The following is a 17,604-nucleotide window of genomic DNA, read 5'->3' as shown; positions in this document are numbered from 1 at the left end:
ACGGGATTGTGGAACGATCACATCGTGAGTTAAACCGAATAATACGATTAATGTGTCATAACAACCATACAAAGTGGAAGGAGGTGTTGAAAACTGCACAGGATCTTCTCAACTATTCTTACAACGGTAGTATAAATAACACGCCTGCTGATATCTTTATTTCATTTTCGGCTACGTGTAAATTTAGAGAAAATTTTCCCTGGCCATTAGAATTGCAAAATGTAGAAGATTCAAAAAGGTATATTCAGGTACTCCCCAGATTGTTAACAAAAAGAAAACGAAAAATACAACTAAAATTAACTAAACCTATTAAAGTTAAAAAGGGAGACTTGGTGATGGTAAGAACTCATTTCCTCTCTGACGCATATAGAAAAATTACACATAAATATATGCCAGTTTATAGTGGCCCATATGTGGTAATTGAGATAAGAAAAAACTATGTTTATTGAAAGATTTGAATGGGAAAGAAGTTCCGAGTCAAAATTTGACTAATATAAAATTATTTGATTGTTCCGAAGAGAAAAGAGAAGAGTTATTAAGAAATTTTAAGTAATCGAAAAATAATTACTAATTCGTTCAGAATTAATAAATATTTTTTTCTTCAGCCACCGGGAAAAATGTTACAGCCTGCTTTTCATCAATCTGTACCATTTAAATAATTATTCGTTTGAATATATTAACAAACCATTTTGTTATTCTCGTGGGTTAATGTCAGGGCTTGTATTTTGTAAAACTGTGCCATTAACGTAGATAGTGGTTAGAATGTAGGGCGTTGCTGTTTGTTTACCTTTGTATTAAAAAAAATACCGATTTGAATTATTACTTATTAGTAATGTAGATTACGGTATTTTAGTAAGGTAAAGTTGTATTGTTATTTATACCTAATAATATTCAGTTTTTCAGTTTCGTTTGATTTTTATAAGAGTAAATGGAGATTGAAATAAACGATATACTATAGGCATGCAGACGGCAACATAAATATTGATAACTGTGAATGAAAGTTAATTATAAATCAAATATATTTCTTAAAAACTTTGTATAAAAAGGAAGCTCCACGATAGGTGGCATTGAATAGGATATTTCAGTACATTGATTAAATCGTCGATATTTAATATCAAGTAAAAAAATAAGAGCTTACCTAGTATCAACGATATTATCATTGGAGGCTGCCATGGTGGACTACGTGAATGGAGATGATAAACAATTTTATATCGAACTATAGGTGTAATTGAAGGTTAGAAAAAAATGTTTTCTTTTAATGAGGAAGAAAATTTTGGCATAAAATAATAAAGAATTAGAATTTTATAAATTTACATTTAATAGTATATAGTTAATGAAATTCCGAGGGAGCCGAGAATACACGTAGTACTGTGACGTAATGTGAAGTTAAGTTGACGACGAGGATACAAACTGAACGAAATCACGTTACCTAACCATCTAAATTAATTCCCAAATTGGAAACTGGTATGTAACCTATCTAAAATATATATTAGAAGGAACCTTAGGTTTGGAGAAATAAATTGGTAATCGTGGATATACAGGTAACCTTATCGTTTACGAACTAGAGTGAAAAAAAAGGAAAGCATGCAAGTGAAGCCATTTTGGTGATTGGGACTGGTTTAGCATATTTGTGAAATTAACATTAATCAAACATTGAAACTTGGAACGAAATATTCATCCTAAGTATTCATGAGTGATTTCCTCAATAATGAACGCGATGTGTGAGTAGATTTTCAACAGTTCCGTCACATAAGACCAGGTAAGCTATAAAAGGGGATGTATTCTAAATTGTTCGTGATGCATGCATTAGGCCTATAAATGATACTCTGTGAGTGCTGTGGGCATGCTTTTAGTAGGTCGTTTATCATGTAACTTCCGAAACACATTCAAGCCACAGATGAATCCTTTGATAGATTAGTTGCCAATTGGGTTCTGATAATATCAATATACACTGAATAGTCAAATTTCTTATTCGGTTGAACACAGTGTCATTTAGCTATAATAGCCATTGTATAATAACGAGATAAAATGAGCATTTAAAACATCGTCGGTCGTTTACATATCTCATTTGCTACCTTATAATGCTGACTAGTCTGGAACATTTCTATGCTGAGCGTTTATCAACCTGTGTGAATCCTATAATTAATCTTGTTCGATAATTAATTTATATAATAGAAATGTTATTAATATTGATAAATATATACATCAATGATGCACCTGTTTCCATTGGCAGTGATAGTTAAGTCATTTGTGTATTTAGTTAGGCTAGGTTAGTTAGGTTAGGTAGATTAGATTAGATTAGCTAGAATAGGTTAGGTTTTGTATTTACTGATGTCATGTACATGTTACATTGTATTTAATGAATAAATATGCAAATAATGATGAAAATGAATAATAAGAGGCTTAGTTGCCAGTAAATGCTAATAATTATTAAATGTTGAGAAATAAAACTGGATATTTGAGATGAGTTTGAAATCAATATGGCTTGTGTGGATATAATAGAATAATTTACGGTAATAAGAATTTTTTTTAAATCCTATTTCTAATTGTGTGATTGGAAATGACTGCCAAAGCTACATTACATGTGTATAATTGAAGGTGCATCAAGAGTAAGAATAAAACTAGTAATAATAAAGAAAAAAACTCAGCATAGAGTATACCATAGATTACAATAATTGTTTTTACTAACAATCCAGACTAGCTGTTTATGATTGCTCAAGTCCATTAGTTTGTTGAACTTCGAAAGAAATGAATAAGCATTTGTTCAACTTAAAAATAATTTTATTAAACTGATATATTAATGCAATCTATTAATACAAAAATGTTCATATAATAACTTATACAACAGATCATTGTGTCCAAAGTAGTAAATGGTAACGTGCCAATGGCTATTATGATGTTCCAGCGGTTTTATTGATACAGCTACAACTACATAGAATTCTACTTGTGTTATTTAACTGTTGTTAAAGCAAAAGGATGCAATAAAATTTAGTGGATTGGAAATTACTTATTTATTTTTTATGATCAGCAATAAATGGATTAATATTTAGATGTTATATAAATGATACAAAGCAAACATTTTATTTTCTTAAAAATCTAAAAAAACCTCTTGCTTGGAATGACACCACCACAAGAATCTGGAACATTCATAACCTGATAGAAGTATCAATTCCGTTGCGCTTAATAAATTATTTTCCTCTATTGATAATCCGTTGAACATCAATAATGATTTTGTTCCCCAAATTAACTCATTACTATTTTAGGTTTTTTTTTAGTTTTAACACAGTTTAAAGTTTAAAGAATAAAACAGACGTTTTACTTGTCTTCTTTTTTTTTTTCTGTAATAAGAACGAAGCATGTGCAGCTGTTGATAAACAAAGCAAAGAAGAGGAAGAAAGGCGCAAAGAAGAGGAACGCAAGGAACTTCAAAAGTTGAGGGATGAAGCCTTATATGAGAAGGAAAAGGTAATTTATTTCTCGATGATAACAGTAATCTGCACAAAAGCCATTTCAAACACATAAAACTTATTAATCTGCATCCAATGAAACGAGAATCATCAAATATGTTATAAAAGTTTGTTCTATTTTGTTATGCATCATGAGGTGTCGTCACAGCATCCATACCAAATTAAAACCTTGATAATTGTCAAATTAAACTGTGTTTTCATCTTGGTACTATGTAACAGTATGTTACTCGATCCTACTTATAGAGATATATTGCTGATTTGATACTTGTGTAGTTAAAACTTTCAAAAGTACGAAATAGTGCCAAAATTATGTGCCATTTGGCAATATCTCAGACAGTTTTTATTTTTTGTGATTCCTTTCTGTCACTTTTGAATATAATTCTTTTCATTTCCACACACCATTGCAACTTTTTTTAATCAATTATCCTAGATATTTGAGAAGATCGTTTGAATGGCTGTTCTAGACACTGGACATGGAAAATATGTTCGCAGAAGTCTGTCTCGTGATTAATCTTCCAGTTCTGAGGACAGTCAGAAATGACTGCGTGGGTGGATTGTCCCAGAAGAGAAAGAAATGAAATGAAATATTTTAGTTTTACTTCCCACGGTTATGCAGGCTAGGCTGAAGGAGACGGTGATGATGAGAAATGAATGAAATAGTGGAATGAAGAAAGTGGGAGGAAACCCATGCACACGGTGGTTGTCCACCACAAAGTTCACTTGGCGGAGGCTGGAATCGAACCCGGGACCCCTAGCACCAGAGGGGAACACTCTACCAGTGAGCCACCGCGGCCTCACGCAGAGAAGAAAGAATACTAATTATACGAAGATTGGTCAGTGTTGCTGCACAACAATCGTTTACTTCTTTGGTATAAGGTTAGCAAATTAATCCCCTTTTGTCTCCCTAATCTCCAGATTACTTCTTGAAGCGCTTCTTATATTATTTTCTTTCTCGCGCGCGCGTACACACATTCGGGGAAAAGGTAACTTCAGCACTTAAATTAAAAATTTAGTAGATATGTATGCCTTTTTTTTCTCTTAGAACTGTTCAATATAGAGTTTCGATTATAAGAAGAGAAAAAAGGCATACAGATCTACTAAATTTCGACCCAAACACAAGAGAGATAGAAGTAAGAAGCGGTTCAAGAAGAAATCCGGAAATTAGAACTATGTGAAAAAGCAAACAAGGAAGTTTGTGAAATATTGTAGAAATATAATACTCCAGAATGCACCAGACAAGTAACAGTGGTTGTTCTCTTTTGTATAAATTAATGCGTTAAATCAGATACACTGATGTTTTCATATTAATTTGGGGCTGTATCTCATCTGCCATGTTTGTACTGCTATCTTGCTAGTGTCATAATGAAAAGCTTGATGCGGATATAGTTCAGTATTACTTTCTTAATAGATAGCGTGGTTATCGTAAAGCATCAATTTTTAGGTGTGAAGAAAAAATGAATTTTCCTCGAAAACTATGCATGAGGATTTACACTCCCCATATTCTTTGTTTTAGCTCAATGAGTCTATCAGTGTGTATATGTTCCATCTTTGGGCATTTCTTTCCGTTAAGCGCTAATAATATTAATAGAGAGTTCATGACTTATTGAGCGTGGTGGCACGGTGGCTCAGTGTTAGAGCGTTCACCTCCGGTGCTTAGGGTCCCGGGTTCGATCCCAGCTCGCGCCGTATGTCTTTGTAGTGAACAAATACCGTGCTCGTGGGTTTTCTCGGGGTTCTCCCGTTTCCTCTCACTTTCTTCATTCCACCATTTCATTCATTTCTCATCATCACCGTCTCCTTTAGCCTAACCGGCATAACCGTGGGACGTAAAACTCAAAGATTTCATTTCATTTCATTTTTTCATGACTTATTGAAATTTTGTATTTATTTTATATCTTTATTCTGACATCTGCTGGTATGTAATACAATTTTCAAAGAAAACCGTTGTCGTTTCATCATCTTTATCACTAATTGTATATTCATAAAAGTTCGTTTTAGCAATCAGAGTTTGCAACGAATTGCATTTGTCACTATCCCTTTAGCACGTTTCTCATGATACAGTTCTTTCTCAGTCAATGTCCCAGCCAGTTTCTTTGTTTCAGTTACATCTAAAATTGTCAATTTCTCTCCCACTATTTCTAACACCTTTTCATTCCTTTTCCATTCGACGAAGATAATTCTCACCGTTCTTCTTCACACACATATTTCGAAGGTTTTCAATCTCTTTTCGTCACTTCTGCGTAATGCCTAATAGTACAATACTCCACAGAAGAACCTACAAAACATACTTTCCTTCCTCCTAAATATTTCCTTCGCCATTGCTATCCTTGCTTTTATTTCGCACTTCATATCAGCACTGATAATACTATCCAGGTAACACCTATTATATTTTCTGCCCTTCTATTTCTGTATTAGACACTAACGAATATAACGATTCGATTAGAATTCCCAGGGCATATATTATGTGAGTGTTAGTGAATATAGACTCCATTGTTGGATAACTACGGTTTACACAATAGAAATAAACTCAATGATTGGAAACTCTGAATATCCTATTTAACAAACAATACCCACACCTAAAGCTCCCTCGTGGCTATGTGGATAGCGTACGCGTCTTTAGCACGAAACTCAAGTTCGACTTCCGGCGGGAGCTTATATGGTTTAGATTCCACGTTGAGCTGTAGATTCACGTCTTATATAGCCTCACTGCTGAAAGGGAGCTGAACTCAATCCAATCCAGGCACCCTCATCTGCATTGCTGCATTTTTTACTGTGCAACTGCAAATCCTCAACGTTTACTTCTCTTTTTGAAACCTTTATTCAATGCTCTCTAACGCGACATATGTGACATGCTTCCTGGCTCCCTTCGAGATCAAGTTTGATTTTGCTGACCTTATTGGTATTTCAAGGCGAACATATTTTTGAATATCAAAGTTCTTAATTTTCAAATGTTTTCCCAGTCACCCCTTAGGTCAAGTAATTTTACCGGTATTTTTATATCTCTTCAAACAGCTAGTTAAACAATACTTCTGTGAGTTCTTTCTGAATCAAATATTGATTTATGTGTATTTGATTCAAATGTAAATTATGTGTCACGAATAAAATGTAGGCCTATATTTTTTTTCTCCGATAGTGATCATAACACTAGAAACTGAAGCGAGTAAGTTCATCACATTAATAATAATAACAATAGTTATTGTTGTAGTAGTAAAATCGTCAGGTGGCGCTCGTACATCCATAGCCATCAATGAAATCTGCCCGATCATGGAAGAACGTTGGACAGCCCTGCTTGAAACCCATCTCATTCTATCTTCGGTCTTCAAAACTGACGATTGTCAGTCGAGTATTGAAGAAATAATTAGATTAAGTCATATTCAGAGTCGACTATTATAAGAAGAACGTTTAATAGTTTTCTGCGGCCTCACTGCGCATAACGAAGATATAGTTGAACTTAGAATTTGTCAAACTGTGCGTTTACGAAGGGAAATCTATCAAAATATTGATTGCAATAAAATGACTGTGAAAGCAATATTCATAAGATATATATATAACTACATATAAATGTTCTTACCCTATATTTGGGGTTTTTAAAAAACCAAATCATTTTGAAGCTTTTTGGCATTTTGTTAGTTTACCACTCCTTTTGTGACCTGAGGTTTTCATTTACCTTTCCTTTTACCAACGGTTCTACAGAAAGGCTGGAGTGTACCCACACGTTATCAGTTTAGCAGCGAGTAGAAGACATTGACAAAAGTGCCGAAGATCATCGAAACGTAATTTCATCTCCGGATGCAGGGTGTAAGAACACGTTTATATCTGTCATTCAATTAGTATATCATAGCTATAATTAATAATTATACAGAAGACATATAGTTAACTCAAGCAGTAAATAAGGAAACTGATCGTGCTGTTGATAAATGAAATAGTAGACCATCCACCCGGTAAGAGAAAGGTCTGTACTCAAATCCCGCAATCCAGCTGATTTTTCTGTTTTCGATATAGTTCTTACATTTTTATTATGTTTTGGCAGATATTAATGTGTGCTTTTCGTCTTCATTTCTAGGGTAATAGATTTGTCCGGGAACAGAAATGGAGTGAGGCCATTGATTGTTATACAAAGGCTATTGAATGTGATCCTTATGATTCTATTTTCTACGCGAACAGAGCTTTATGTTGGTTTAAAATGAAAAAGTAAGTCAACCATACGTGGAATTCAAAGAATGTTTATATTTAAGTAATATATTGTTTATTTGATTAAATAGTATTAATTTCAGTATCCGTTTGAAACTAAAATTGTGTTAAATTATTTCGACACTCGCTGCTGTCTTCCTCAGCGACATCGCCTAGCTCATTAGGCTCTTTGAAATATGCTTCGTAGAGTGATATAGTCTTAGAAGAATTAAAGGAAAGCGAATTATCGGAAAACAATTTATGGATACTTCGACGTACCTGTTTTCCGATGATTCGCGTTTCTTTAATTCTCCTAGGACTATCGCACTCTACGAAGCATACTTCAAAGAGCCTAATGTGCTAGGCGATGTCACTGAGAAAGACAGCAGCCAGTGTCGAAATAATTTATCGTACTTTTAGTTTTAAACGGAGGCTGAGGTTAGTATACATTTTTATTCAGTTGTTTAATATGTGTGCTATAGTGTTCATAAATGTTAGTTATTTATTTGGTTATTTTTACTGTGAATTTAAATATAATCAACTAATATCACCGCGTTGATTCCGGATATTGTCACATTACCTGAGTTCATTTCATTTTTCTGAGCTGGAGGGAAACTGACAAGAAGTCAAAATCTAGTCCCTCACTAACCAAGAGAAGCCATAAGGAGGAACGCAAGCGTAGCACATTATTATGCTGTACAATTAAAATGTAGTATTTCGTATCTGGGTATACTATCTGTGAAAAAGAAAATTTTACTTGTTTCTTTCTAACTTCCACCATTTTAGATTGAAAATTACATATTTTCAACACTTTTCTCTCTAATTTTATCGTATCTTTACTCATAACGGAGTTGGAGTATAACCCCGGGCTTTTGATACATTTGGTATATTTTGAATGAGGTATCATATTGTAGTTAACTTGAATAGGTAGCAAGTACTGGAAACCTACGATGTCGCTAGCTAGAATGCCAACACTAAAACATTACTGGTGTTAAATTTCAAAATCTCGCTATGTTGAGCTGACACTGTTCTTTCGATATGGAGGTGCTGCAGACGAGAATAAGAACAGTAGTAATTTCTATGGAAGCCTGTCGAGGAAAAAAAATAAAAGAAATTAAATTAAATTTCTAGTTTATCATTCCACCCTTATGGCTTTTAGCCTAAAAGAGACGGATGATTAATGGAAGAATAGATGGAATGATAATGTAGGAAAAAACGCGTGAACCCTGAGACAACACCACAGGCCCAATGTTATCCACCACAAACTTGCGTGGCCGAGAATCAAACCAGAGGTGAACACTACCACTGAGCCACCGTACCCCTCATTAACTCATTTCGACTAGATAATGGCAGCTTATTGTACATTTATCTGAGTATTTTTCAGAATTGATTGTTGTTTAAGCTTAGCGTCTCTTCAGCACTGAGACTATATGAGACATGGGCCTACAGTTTAAGGTGGAATCCGATCAACTGTTCAAATTTGTAATACTCTCCGATCGGGAATCAAACCGAGACCTTGTACACCATTGGCGAACACACTAGCCTCGAGACCAGCGGGGAAGGCTCAAAACTGATTGTGAACGTACTATTACTCTTCATCGGGGACAATGTGTTCAGCTGTAGTGTGAGAGGTTCTTGGTTCAATCCCAGAACATGAGTTTTTAGTAGACAACATCGTGAGTTTACTCGGATTTTTTCGTTCTCTCGCATTCTCATTCCATCAATTCTTTTATAATCATTCATATTCATTAATCATCCACTGTCTTTAGCCTGAATAGCGTTACCGATTAAGTAGTTTTAATATTAAAAGGAGCTTATAAAATGGTTAGTAAGGATACTCAAGATTTCAATTGTAATAAATAAAACTCGCCGGACTTAAAGCATTTTTTTCCTTTCTTTTTTGGAAGTATTTCTGAAACCAGTTAGCTGAAATAGTGATTACCTTAAATGATAAACTATTTGCCATCGTATGGTTGTTTTACCGATATCTAACTGACTGACTAAAGAACACCCGCGATATTGCAGCGCTGAAAAGAACAGCGAACTAATCAATTTAGAAAATAAGGAAATTATTTCTTCCCATAAGAACACGTTAGACTGATTTGTAACAAAAAGAGACGACACTAGCTTCATTGTGTGTTTCTTCAAATATGAATGTACTGTGATGGACGCTGATGTAGGGTTCTGACTATAGTTGGATAGCAGCAGTTTTAAGATTTGCTTATTTCTAACACTCGCGGATATATTTACAGTTACCAGAAGACTCTACTTGATTGCAATGCAGCCATTTCCCATGATGGCCGTTATGTGAAAGCATATCAGCGTCGGGCTGCAGCCTTCGTGTGCTTGGGGCAGTTAGAAGAGGCAAGAAAAGATTTGAAGAAAATAATGGTGTTAGAGCCGAAAAACAAAGAATCACAAGCAGAGCTAATTAGAGTTGAAAAATTAATCCAGGAGAAGGCAAAACAACAGGAGGAAACAAGTTCCGTGAAACAAGAAATTTCATCTAAGAGGGATGAGAGATCAAGTGCCGCGTCTAAAGAAAATAAGTGCATAACCAATACAGACTTAAAAAATGCTCAGCAGAAGGTTGTTGCAAGTGTTAAACAGAGTCCACAGAAGCCTGGTATTGTGAAAACAATATTCAAACCGCCACATTTACGTTCAAAGGTATGTATTTTTTTCTTCTTCTTCTTTAATTAGATGTGGTATGTTCCACAAACTGTCCTAAAGTCTTTCCAGCCTTGGAACAAAGTAGACGTAAACAAAACGAAATATATTACTCCACGGCTCATACGTGCTTCGGTAGCAAAGACGTGAACAGCAAGATCGTACTGTCGTTACATAATTTCCAAAGTGTAAGACTGCAGTTGGTTGGTAAATAATTAACGCACTTGACATTGACTACTGCTATGTTGGAAACATGTATTTACATAGACGAGATTGCCTCCATTTCTGTTGCCCTTTTTTGTGTTTTATAACACGAGACGAAGATAGATTATTGTTACTCATCGTCGCCATGGAACTCTGCATTCTATAATTTCAAATGACCGAGGTCAGCGCGCGAACGTATATGCATGTGCAGTAAATACTATATGTCCAAGTACGGGTGAGGTTGAAATAAAGCTACATCTGTTATTAAATATTATATATTAAAAGCGTGTTTGGTTGTGGCTCATTTTTTATTAACGCGTATAAGCGAAACACAACTTATGTACTGGACGCAGTAAAGTAATTATTTTGTCTTACTTTCTTTTTCTCACTGTTTATCTCTCCCAGCTTGCCACAACAAAACCACCCTCACCGAGCTTATTTCTATCCTCCACCGGAAGCTGGGAGCGATGGAGTTCAATATGAGTTCCGTTGATTGGTGTGAAACAAATGTTTTAATTAAATCAATGCGAATAGCATGCTAAAAAAATGATCTGACAAGTAAATGAAATTCAACTATGTAATATATAACACATAATTGTAACTGTAAATTAAATCACATGTAGATTACACTAACAACATGAATAATTGTAATTTACTATTCTTTGATTTACAAAATAATAATAATAATAATAATAATAATAATATACTATTTTCCGCGCTCGACTCTTTTCGCAAATTACTAACGATATATTTATTATATAGCTTTTGCGTTGTTGATATATTTGTTATACTCACGACAATGTCTGTTCAGTAAGTCCAGTTTGAAATCCTCCGATCGTACAAAGTTATAGGAACCCGTAGTTGATCCTATGGATTGAAGTCCTGGGTCGCTCCACACCGAAGTATCAAGCGTTTCTACCCCGAAATCTTCAGAACTCTATCTTTCTAATACATTAATCGACAAAGTTCTACTTTGAATAATTGCACATATAGAACAGGATTAAAACACACATTGAATAATAACACAGTTCACAGATTTAATACACGACTCACCGAATTTTTACTAGTTAGGTGGGAGTGCGCTGGGGTTGTGCAGCACTTCTACCGACCCGACTAAATTGTCTTCCCTGCCAATTCCTTTGTTGTACGGCTTTGAAGGAATAAGTCCCGATTTTTTTACCTTCGGGATCGAAACAATGATTAAGCTTGACGCTAACACTGTCCTCAGGAATGCAATGTGGGGCGATTTCCTTTCCTTATCGCCATATAAAGAGCTCTGGGCGATTCGCGTTCATGCACACATAGGCAAACATACATGTATATGCTTGAGACAGAGAGAGAGTGAGTTCCGAGACTTTTCCTTTCATACGAGGTTTGTTTAATGAGTTCAAAGTTTACAGTACACAGACTCTTTCATCTTTCATTAAAACAATAATTGAGCGCCAAAATAGAGGTGATTTTATATATATATTGCGTTTCTATCACAAAACGCAGGATAAATTTAGATATCTTTATTTGAAATTATTATTTTAGTAGGGATTATATTGCGGTAGGATACTAGTGCAGTGAGACCAACAACCAATCACTGGTCATCTACCCACTGGGTTTGTTTACATTTACTTCTTTCTAAGGCTGGAAAGAAATTAAGTAGATAAACTTCGTCTCACCTAAGGCTCTTTTCGTCTTTCATTTATATACTAGTACATTTTCTGTAAAGAAAACGTGACAGAAGTTACAGTAGCTGTGTTTAAGAAAATGTAGTTTCAAAAATGTGAAATAAAGTAACAGTTATGAAAAACTAAAATTCACAAGTGCTATCATACTCTGATTTACAGATGTTGTATTATAATTAACAAACCTGGGAGTTCCGGTAGTATAGTCATCATCAATTCTGGTATGAACTATACATATCGGATAAAATTCACAACTGTCCTTCGTCAGTGGTAGGTGGGTTGTACTAAATTAGAATATAATGTAAGTAAATGTTTCTTACGTTCTCTAAGCAACAATGTGTTATCCTAATTTACCACAAAGTTTAACATTACGTCTGTCTTTCTTCGTCTTTGTGATATTAAACTACAGTTTCTGGTGATAATAACTCATAAAGAGGTATGGTTGACTATAATGATAGCCAACCATAGTATATAATGATAGCGTTCTGATTATTGCTGAACCTTTTACGTTCAATAGAATGTGGTTTTAATGCGTTTTAACGGTATACGAATCTTAAATGAGGGAACGAAAAGCGAACGAGAGTTTTATTCGATGATAGTGCATAAGCATTTCGTTACAATTACCAGTGAAATAAAACGTTTTGAATTTACTTCATGTTAATATTCATCTTGTTTAGGTTTTAAAAAATAAATTTCTTCTGCCTTCTCTTACAGAAACCTTTGAAAAGTATAGAAATTGAAGAAGTGTCGTGTAGTGAAGATGATGATGACGAGGATGATGAGAAATCCAAACTTTCATCAGCTTCTGGTGTCAGTGATTCATCTTCACCAATAGTTGTTCAGTGTGATGAAGCAAAAACAGAAGAAGAGAATAGTGTAAAATTAACAACAAATAAAGTAACTTTAAAAAAAGAAACAGACATAACAAATCGTACTCTGTCACTTGAGAAGTGTGAAAACAATAAAAACCTTCCTCCTGTGCCTAAGAACTCTGTTCAGTTTTATATGGCGTGGAAAACCATTAAGAATAATCCTAAGCTAAGGTTACGGTATTTAAAGGTAAGTAAAATTAGGTAATTATTTCTTTAGATCATCTTAAGTCTGTTCTTTTGTAGAGCGTTCATCTCTGGTGCATGAGGCCCCTGGTTCAATACCAACTCCCGCTAAATGGACTTCGTGATGGACATACACGTTTACGTGGGTTTTCTCGGGGTTCTCTCGTTTCCTCCCACTTTCTTCATTTCACCATTTCATTCACTATCATCATTACTGTCTCTCTCATCCTCGGCGGATAATCATGGCACGTTAACCCTTTCTGACCGTGTGATTCCATTTGGGATCACAAGCTTCCTTGGCTTTCATAGCGCATATATCGTGCGGAAGGATTCCAAGTTGTCTCATATATTGTAGTTATAGTGTCCTGACAATATATAATTTTGAGGAAAAAAATGGATTTTCTTACTTCCTTAGACTTCAACATATAATCCACTGAAAAAAAAAATCCTTCATTTCCAAAAGATAATTCAGGTCAGAAAGGGTTAAACGCAGAAAAAGAAAAAAAAAAATTTTTTTGTAAAGGGTTTATATTCAGGTTGTTCGGAAACAACAACAAACAACTTTAGAAAATTAATCTTCACACGAAAACATGTATATATATAATATAGACCAACGTGGGTGCACATGCGATAGGCCAATCGAAGCTATAGCCTCCCCTTTTGATTGGTCTAATGTGCTTTTTATGCACGTGTCCTGGATTCGATTCCCGATGGGAGAGCACAAAAATTTAATTTTACAATCATTCATTTTCATTAATCACTCCGTCTTCTTTAGTCTAAAGGGCATAATCGTGGAACGTTGAATTAAAAAAAAAAAATCGGAGCTATATAGCCCGCAGATAATTGGGTGATACGATAAAATAAAAGGATAGTAACTTGAATACGAGATGTTGGGGCTCGGATGATTATTTTGAGTTTAACTTTCATTAACACAGCAGTGGATTTGAAACAGGTGGTGCAAGAGGGTTAGCCTCGAAAGATAAAAGGAAATTCTGAGGTCTTTCACAAACGGAAGATGATAAATAAAAAAACTGAAAACTGATACACTTTCCATATCCATTAGTACATTGGTGGATAGTAGGCTTCAAATAAACACTATATCCTTTTACCCGACTTTCAACCGACATTTTGTTTTCGAGCGACGAAAGGAGAGAAATATGGTGATCGTCAAAAAATCAATTTCAACGGATTTACTCGTTTCATGGTTCATAGGTACAGAAAAAGTTATTTTTTGACATCTGTCCGTCTGTTCGTCCTGTTGTACACTCTTCTTAAAAGTTATATCGTTCAACATATCAAGACTAAATTTTAAACGTAAGGTTTCTATGTGATTCTCCAGAAGGGTTTTTCGAATTTTCTTTCTACCTCTAAGAATAAGGATAGTTTAAGTGTCTCTCTATAAAATTAACTGTTGCTTGTATCAAGTGAAGAAAGAAAGAGAAAAAAAGGCTAGTTCTGGCACAAGTCCATGCTTATTAATAAGAAAATAAAAAACAATGGTAAGTGTCCCAGTCTGTGGAACATATAAAAGAACTGAACACCTATGTTTTATCAGTATAAAGTTAAACTTGCTTAGATCTCACAGACAAATAGAAAAAATGCTAACAAAACAGGAATTACAAAATCGATTCTGATACCACTTCGGGTGTTCATGAGGTCACATGTGTATGCAACAAGTCATATAAAAGTAACTAAACACAATATAGATATCGGAATTAGAGAAGTACGATTCTACAAATAGAAGACATACTTACGGACTTCCTAAACACTTGCACGGGCACAAACATAACATTAATAAAATGTAATATATATACAAATAAAAAACATCGGAAATGTGTTCGAACCAACTTAAAAAGTTGATATTGATCAGTGCAATTTGAGCTAAATATGGGATTTACAATTTCGTTATTCAAATCAAAAACCATCAACACGTGGGTGATGGAAAACAGCAATCTGCTTCCGCCAGCCTTCCCAATCCCCTTTCATTCTACATTGACTTAGGGATTCAGACTTAACCCCTTGACTTCTTTCTGTGTTGTCATGTAAAGGTATTGTATACGCATCATTCGTGCAAGTCATGGAATATTAAGTCCCAGAGTTACTGTTGGTATGCCGAGGATTACCTCATTGATGTTAACCGATACCTGAATCGATATTAAAATTGCCTTTAAACTGATCCGTATTCCCTCCAAATTTCATATCTCTACTTACGCGCTTACATCACATAGGGAGTTTTACAGAAATGCGGTAAGTTTTATCGCAAATCCTTGATCAGTGTTCACAAACACATTGAGTTAAAATTCAAGGAAAGACTTCATACACGTCGTGTATTTTTATAAAGAGTATTTCTAGAAGTATACTGAATATTTTGGTGGATGATAATATCGATTATTCTGATTATTATTAGTACAAAGAAAAGAAGATAATGCAGCTGCCACATTTAAAAGGTCATGATAGAAGGTGATCTGGTAACAATGTGAGTAAAATGAAACTAAAAAAGTTTAGCTTGGGAATATTTGTGGTTTCATACTTGAGGAGTCTGTTCCAGTCGAAACAAGTCTGAATCCTGAAAACAAGCTGCTGCTTTCAGAAAACGGTATATAAGATAGCGTTTATTTGTGCAATCACCATGAAACTGAGCAACGAGAAGTTACGTGGGATTATCTTCTGATTTTCAGAAGTGAACCTAGACACCAGTAGTTGTTATGTCAACATTTGTAACAGATACTTGGGAACTCTGCACTATATCTTATTTCGAGAATTCTAAACTGTAGCCAAGCTATATCTGATGAACCAAAAGTAGACAGTTTGCAATAATACAGGGTGTCTACTGGTCATGAAAGTCATGAAAGTAATGAAAAAGTCATATATTTTGCTTAGTGGTCATGAAAGTCATGAAAAAGTCCTTTATTTACCCAACCGGTCATGAAAATCTGAAATCTCAAGAGTATATTTTTATACTTCATACTTTTATACCTCATACTGCATGTACTGAAACAGTTGTATCAGGTCAGTAATTGTGAGAATTTCCCCCACCAGTAAGTGCTGGCTAACTGGTACTTTACTGTCTTCCTAGCTGCTCCCCATTTCATCTTCTAGTCTCTGTAATATAGTAACAACTTTTTACTGTCCAACTTTCTGATTTGCTATTTCTTTACTTCTAAGAAATGTAAATTGTGTATTTTTGGGCCTTTAGACTTATGCAAATAATATTATTCGTTTGAGTTTGCAGATTTTAAATTTGATGATCTATTTTTTAAAACGAATTTCTTTTATAATTTGTTTTGTCTTTGGGCAGTTCTCTGAGTGCTTAATTTCAGACAAATTTCTGCTAGATGGATAATTATACTCAGAATTAAAACTTCAAATACAGTATAGAGAGATTCACTGGTAAGAGCAGGCCCGTATTTAGGTAAGTGCTGTTCTGTGCTCGAGCACAAGGCGGCAGAATTTTAGATTCTTTCTTTAAGATTCACAATAAGTGATATTTAAGACTAGCAACCCGCATAGTTCCGTGCAAGCACGAGAAAATATGTTAATGTTTTTAATTCGCTCTAATTACAGTAGTTACTAATTAGCTATCTTATCTGAAAAAGTCATCCTCTCCTACCCCCACCCCAAGGGGTGACGATGAACTTGAACATCATGAAAACTGATATCGTTAAACTCAGAGACTTCGAAAACTATGAATTTAACACTAATATCGGTCGTTTTTGATTACTTTTAAAATCTCGCCCCCCTCCCAACCTCACTCCTAGAGAGTGGAGTATGACCTTGAACTTGAATTGGATTAAAATGTCACTATTCATCTCAGCGACCCCTAAAATTATGAATACTTTGGAAAGAGCTTAAAAGTATATGAAAGTATCCAGACTCTAATCTGTATCTTGTAAACTAATATAATTTTTTACATATAAAGCTTTATGAAATGTTTTTTTTACTAAACTCACTATGATCTTTAATTATGTGATAAGTTCAAAATAAACAATGTCAAAAACACTGCCTGTTTTTTTTTCTTTTTTTTTAAATTCCATATTTTACTATTACAATGATAAGAGTAAATATTTAAGAAATTCAAATGGCATAACGATTGATTAAAAATTAATAGTGTGCATTTTCTCGAGACAGTCTTTTCTTGTAAACGAAAATTATAAATTTAGAATTCAGAGTACATAAAATGCAGATAAAAAACCTAGCTGAATGTAACGGGACTGTTCACAAGATTTTTTTAAATCTATAGAACCTGGTAAGCCTTAAACCCATACTTGAACCGCAATTAAAAATTTGTTTACTGTTTTTTAAATTGCTCTTGCATTTTAAAATTAGTTGTCAGCTAATCGACATTATGTACATTAGACAAATAAG

General features: G+C 34.4%; 1 protein-coding gene across 1 annotated transcript in view; it reads left to right on the top strand.

The window, feature by feature from the left end:
* Window positions 1–17,604, top strand: part of LOC145673207 (RNA polymerase II-associated protein 3-like) — a 55,313-nt gene that overhangs the window by 24,506 nt on the left and 13,203 nt on the right. Inside the window, exons 3-6 of the mRNA XM_081742686.1 lie at window positions 3,349–3,465; window positions 7,531–7,658; window positions 9,890–10,307; window positions 12,899–13,243. Of these exons, the coding sequence (XP_081598812.1) occupies window positions 3,349–3,465; window positions 7,531–7,658; window positions 9,890–10,307; window positions 12,899–13,243 (1,008 nt within the window). The remainder of the gene's footprint in view (window positions 1–3,348; window positions 3,466–7,530; window positions 7,659–9,889; window positions 10,308–12,898; window positions 13,244–17,604) is intronic.

The sequence above is a fragment of the Thermobia domestica genome, chromosome 16 (genome assembly GCF_964235325.1).
Source record: "Thermobia domestica chromosome 16, izTheDome1.hap1.1, whole genome shotgun sequence".
NCBI lineage: Eukaryota > Metazoa > Arthropoda > Insecta > Zygentoma > Lepismatidae > Thermobia > Thermobia domestica.
This window is presented reverse-complemented; position numbering and strand designations above follow the sequence as displayed.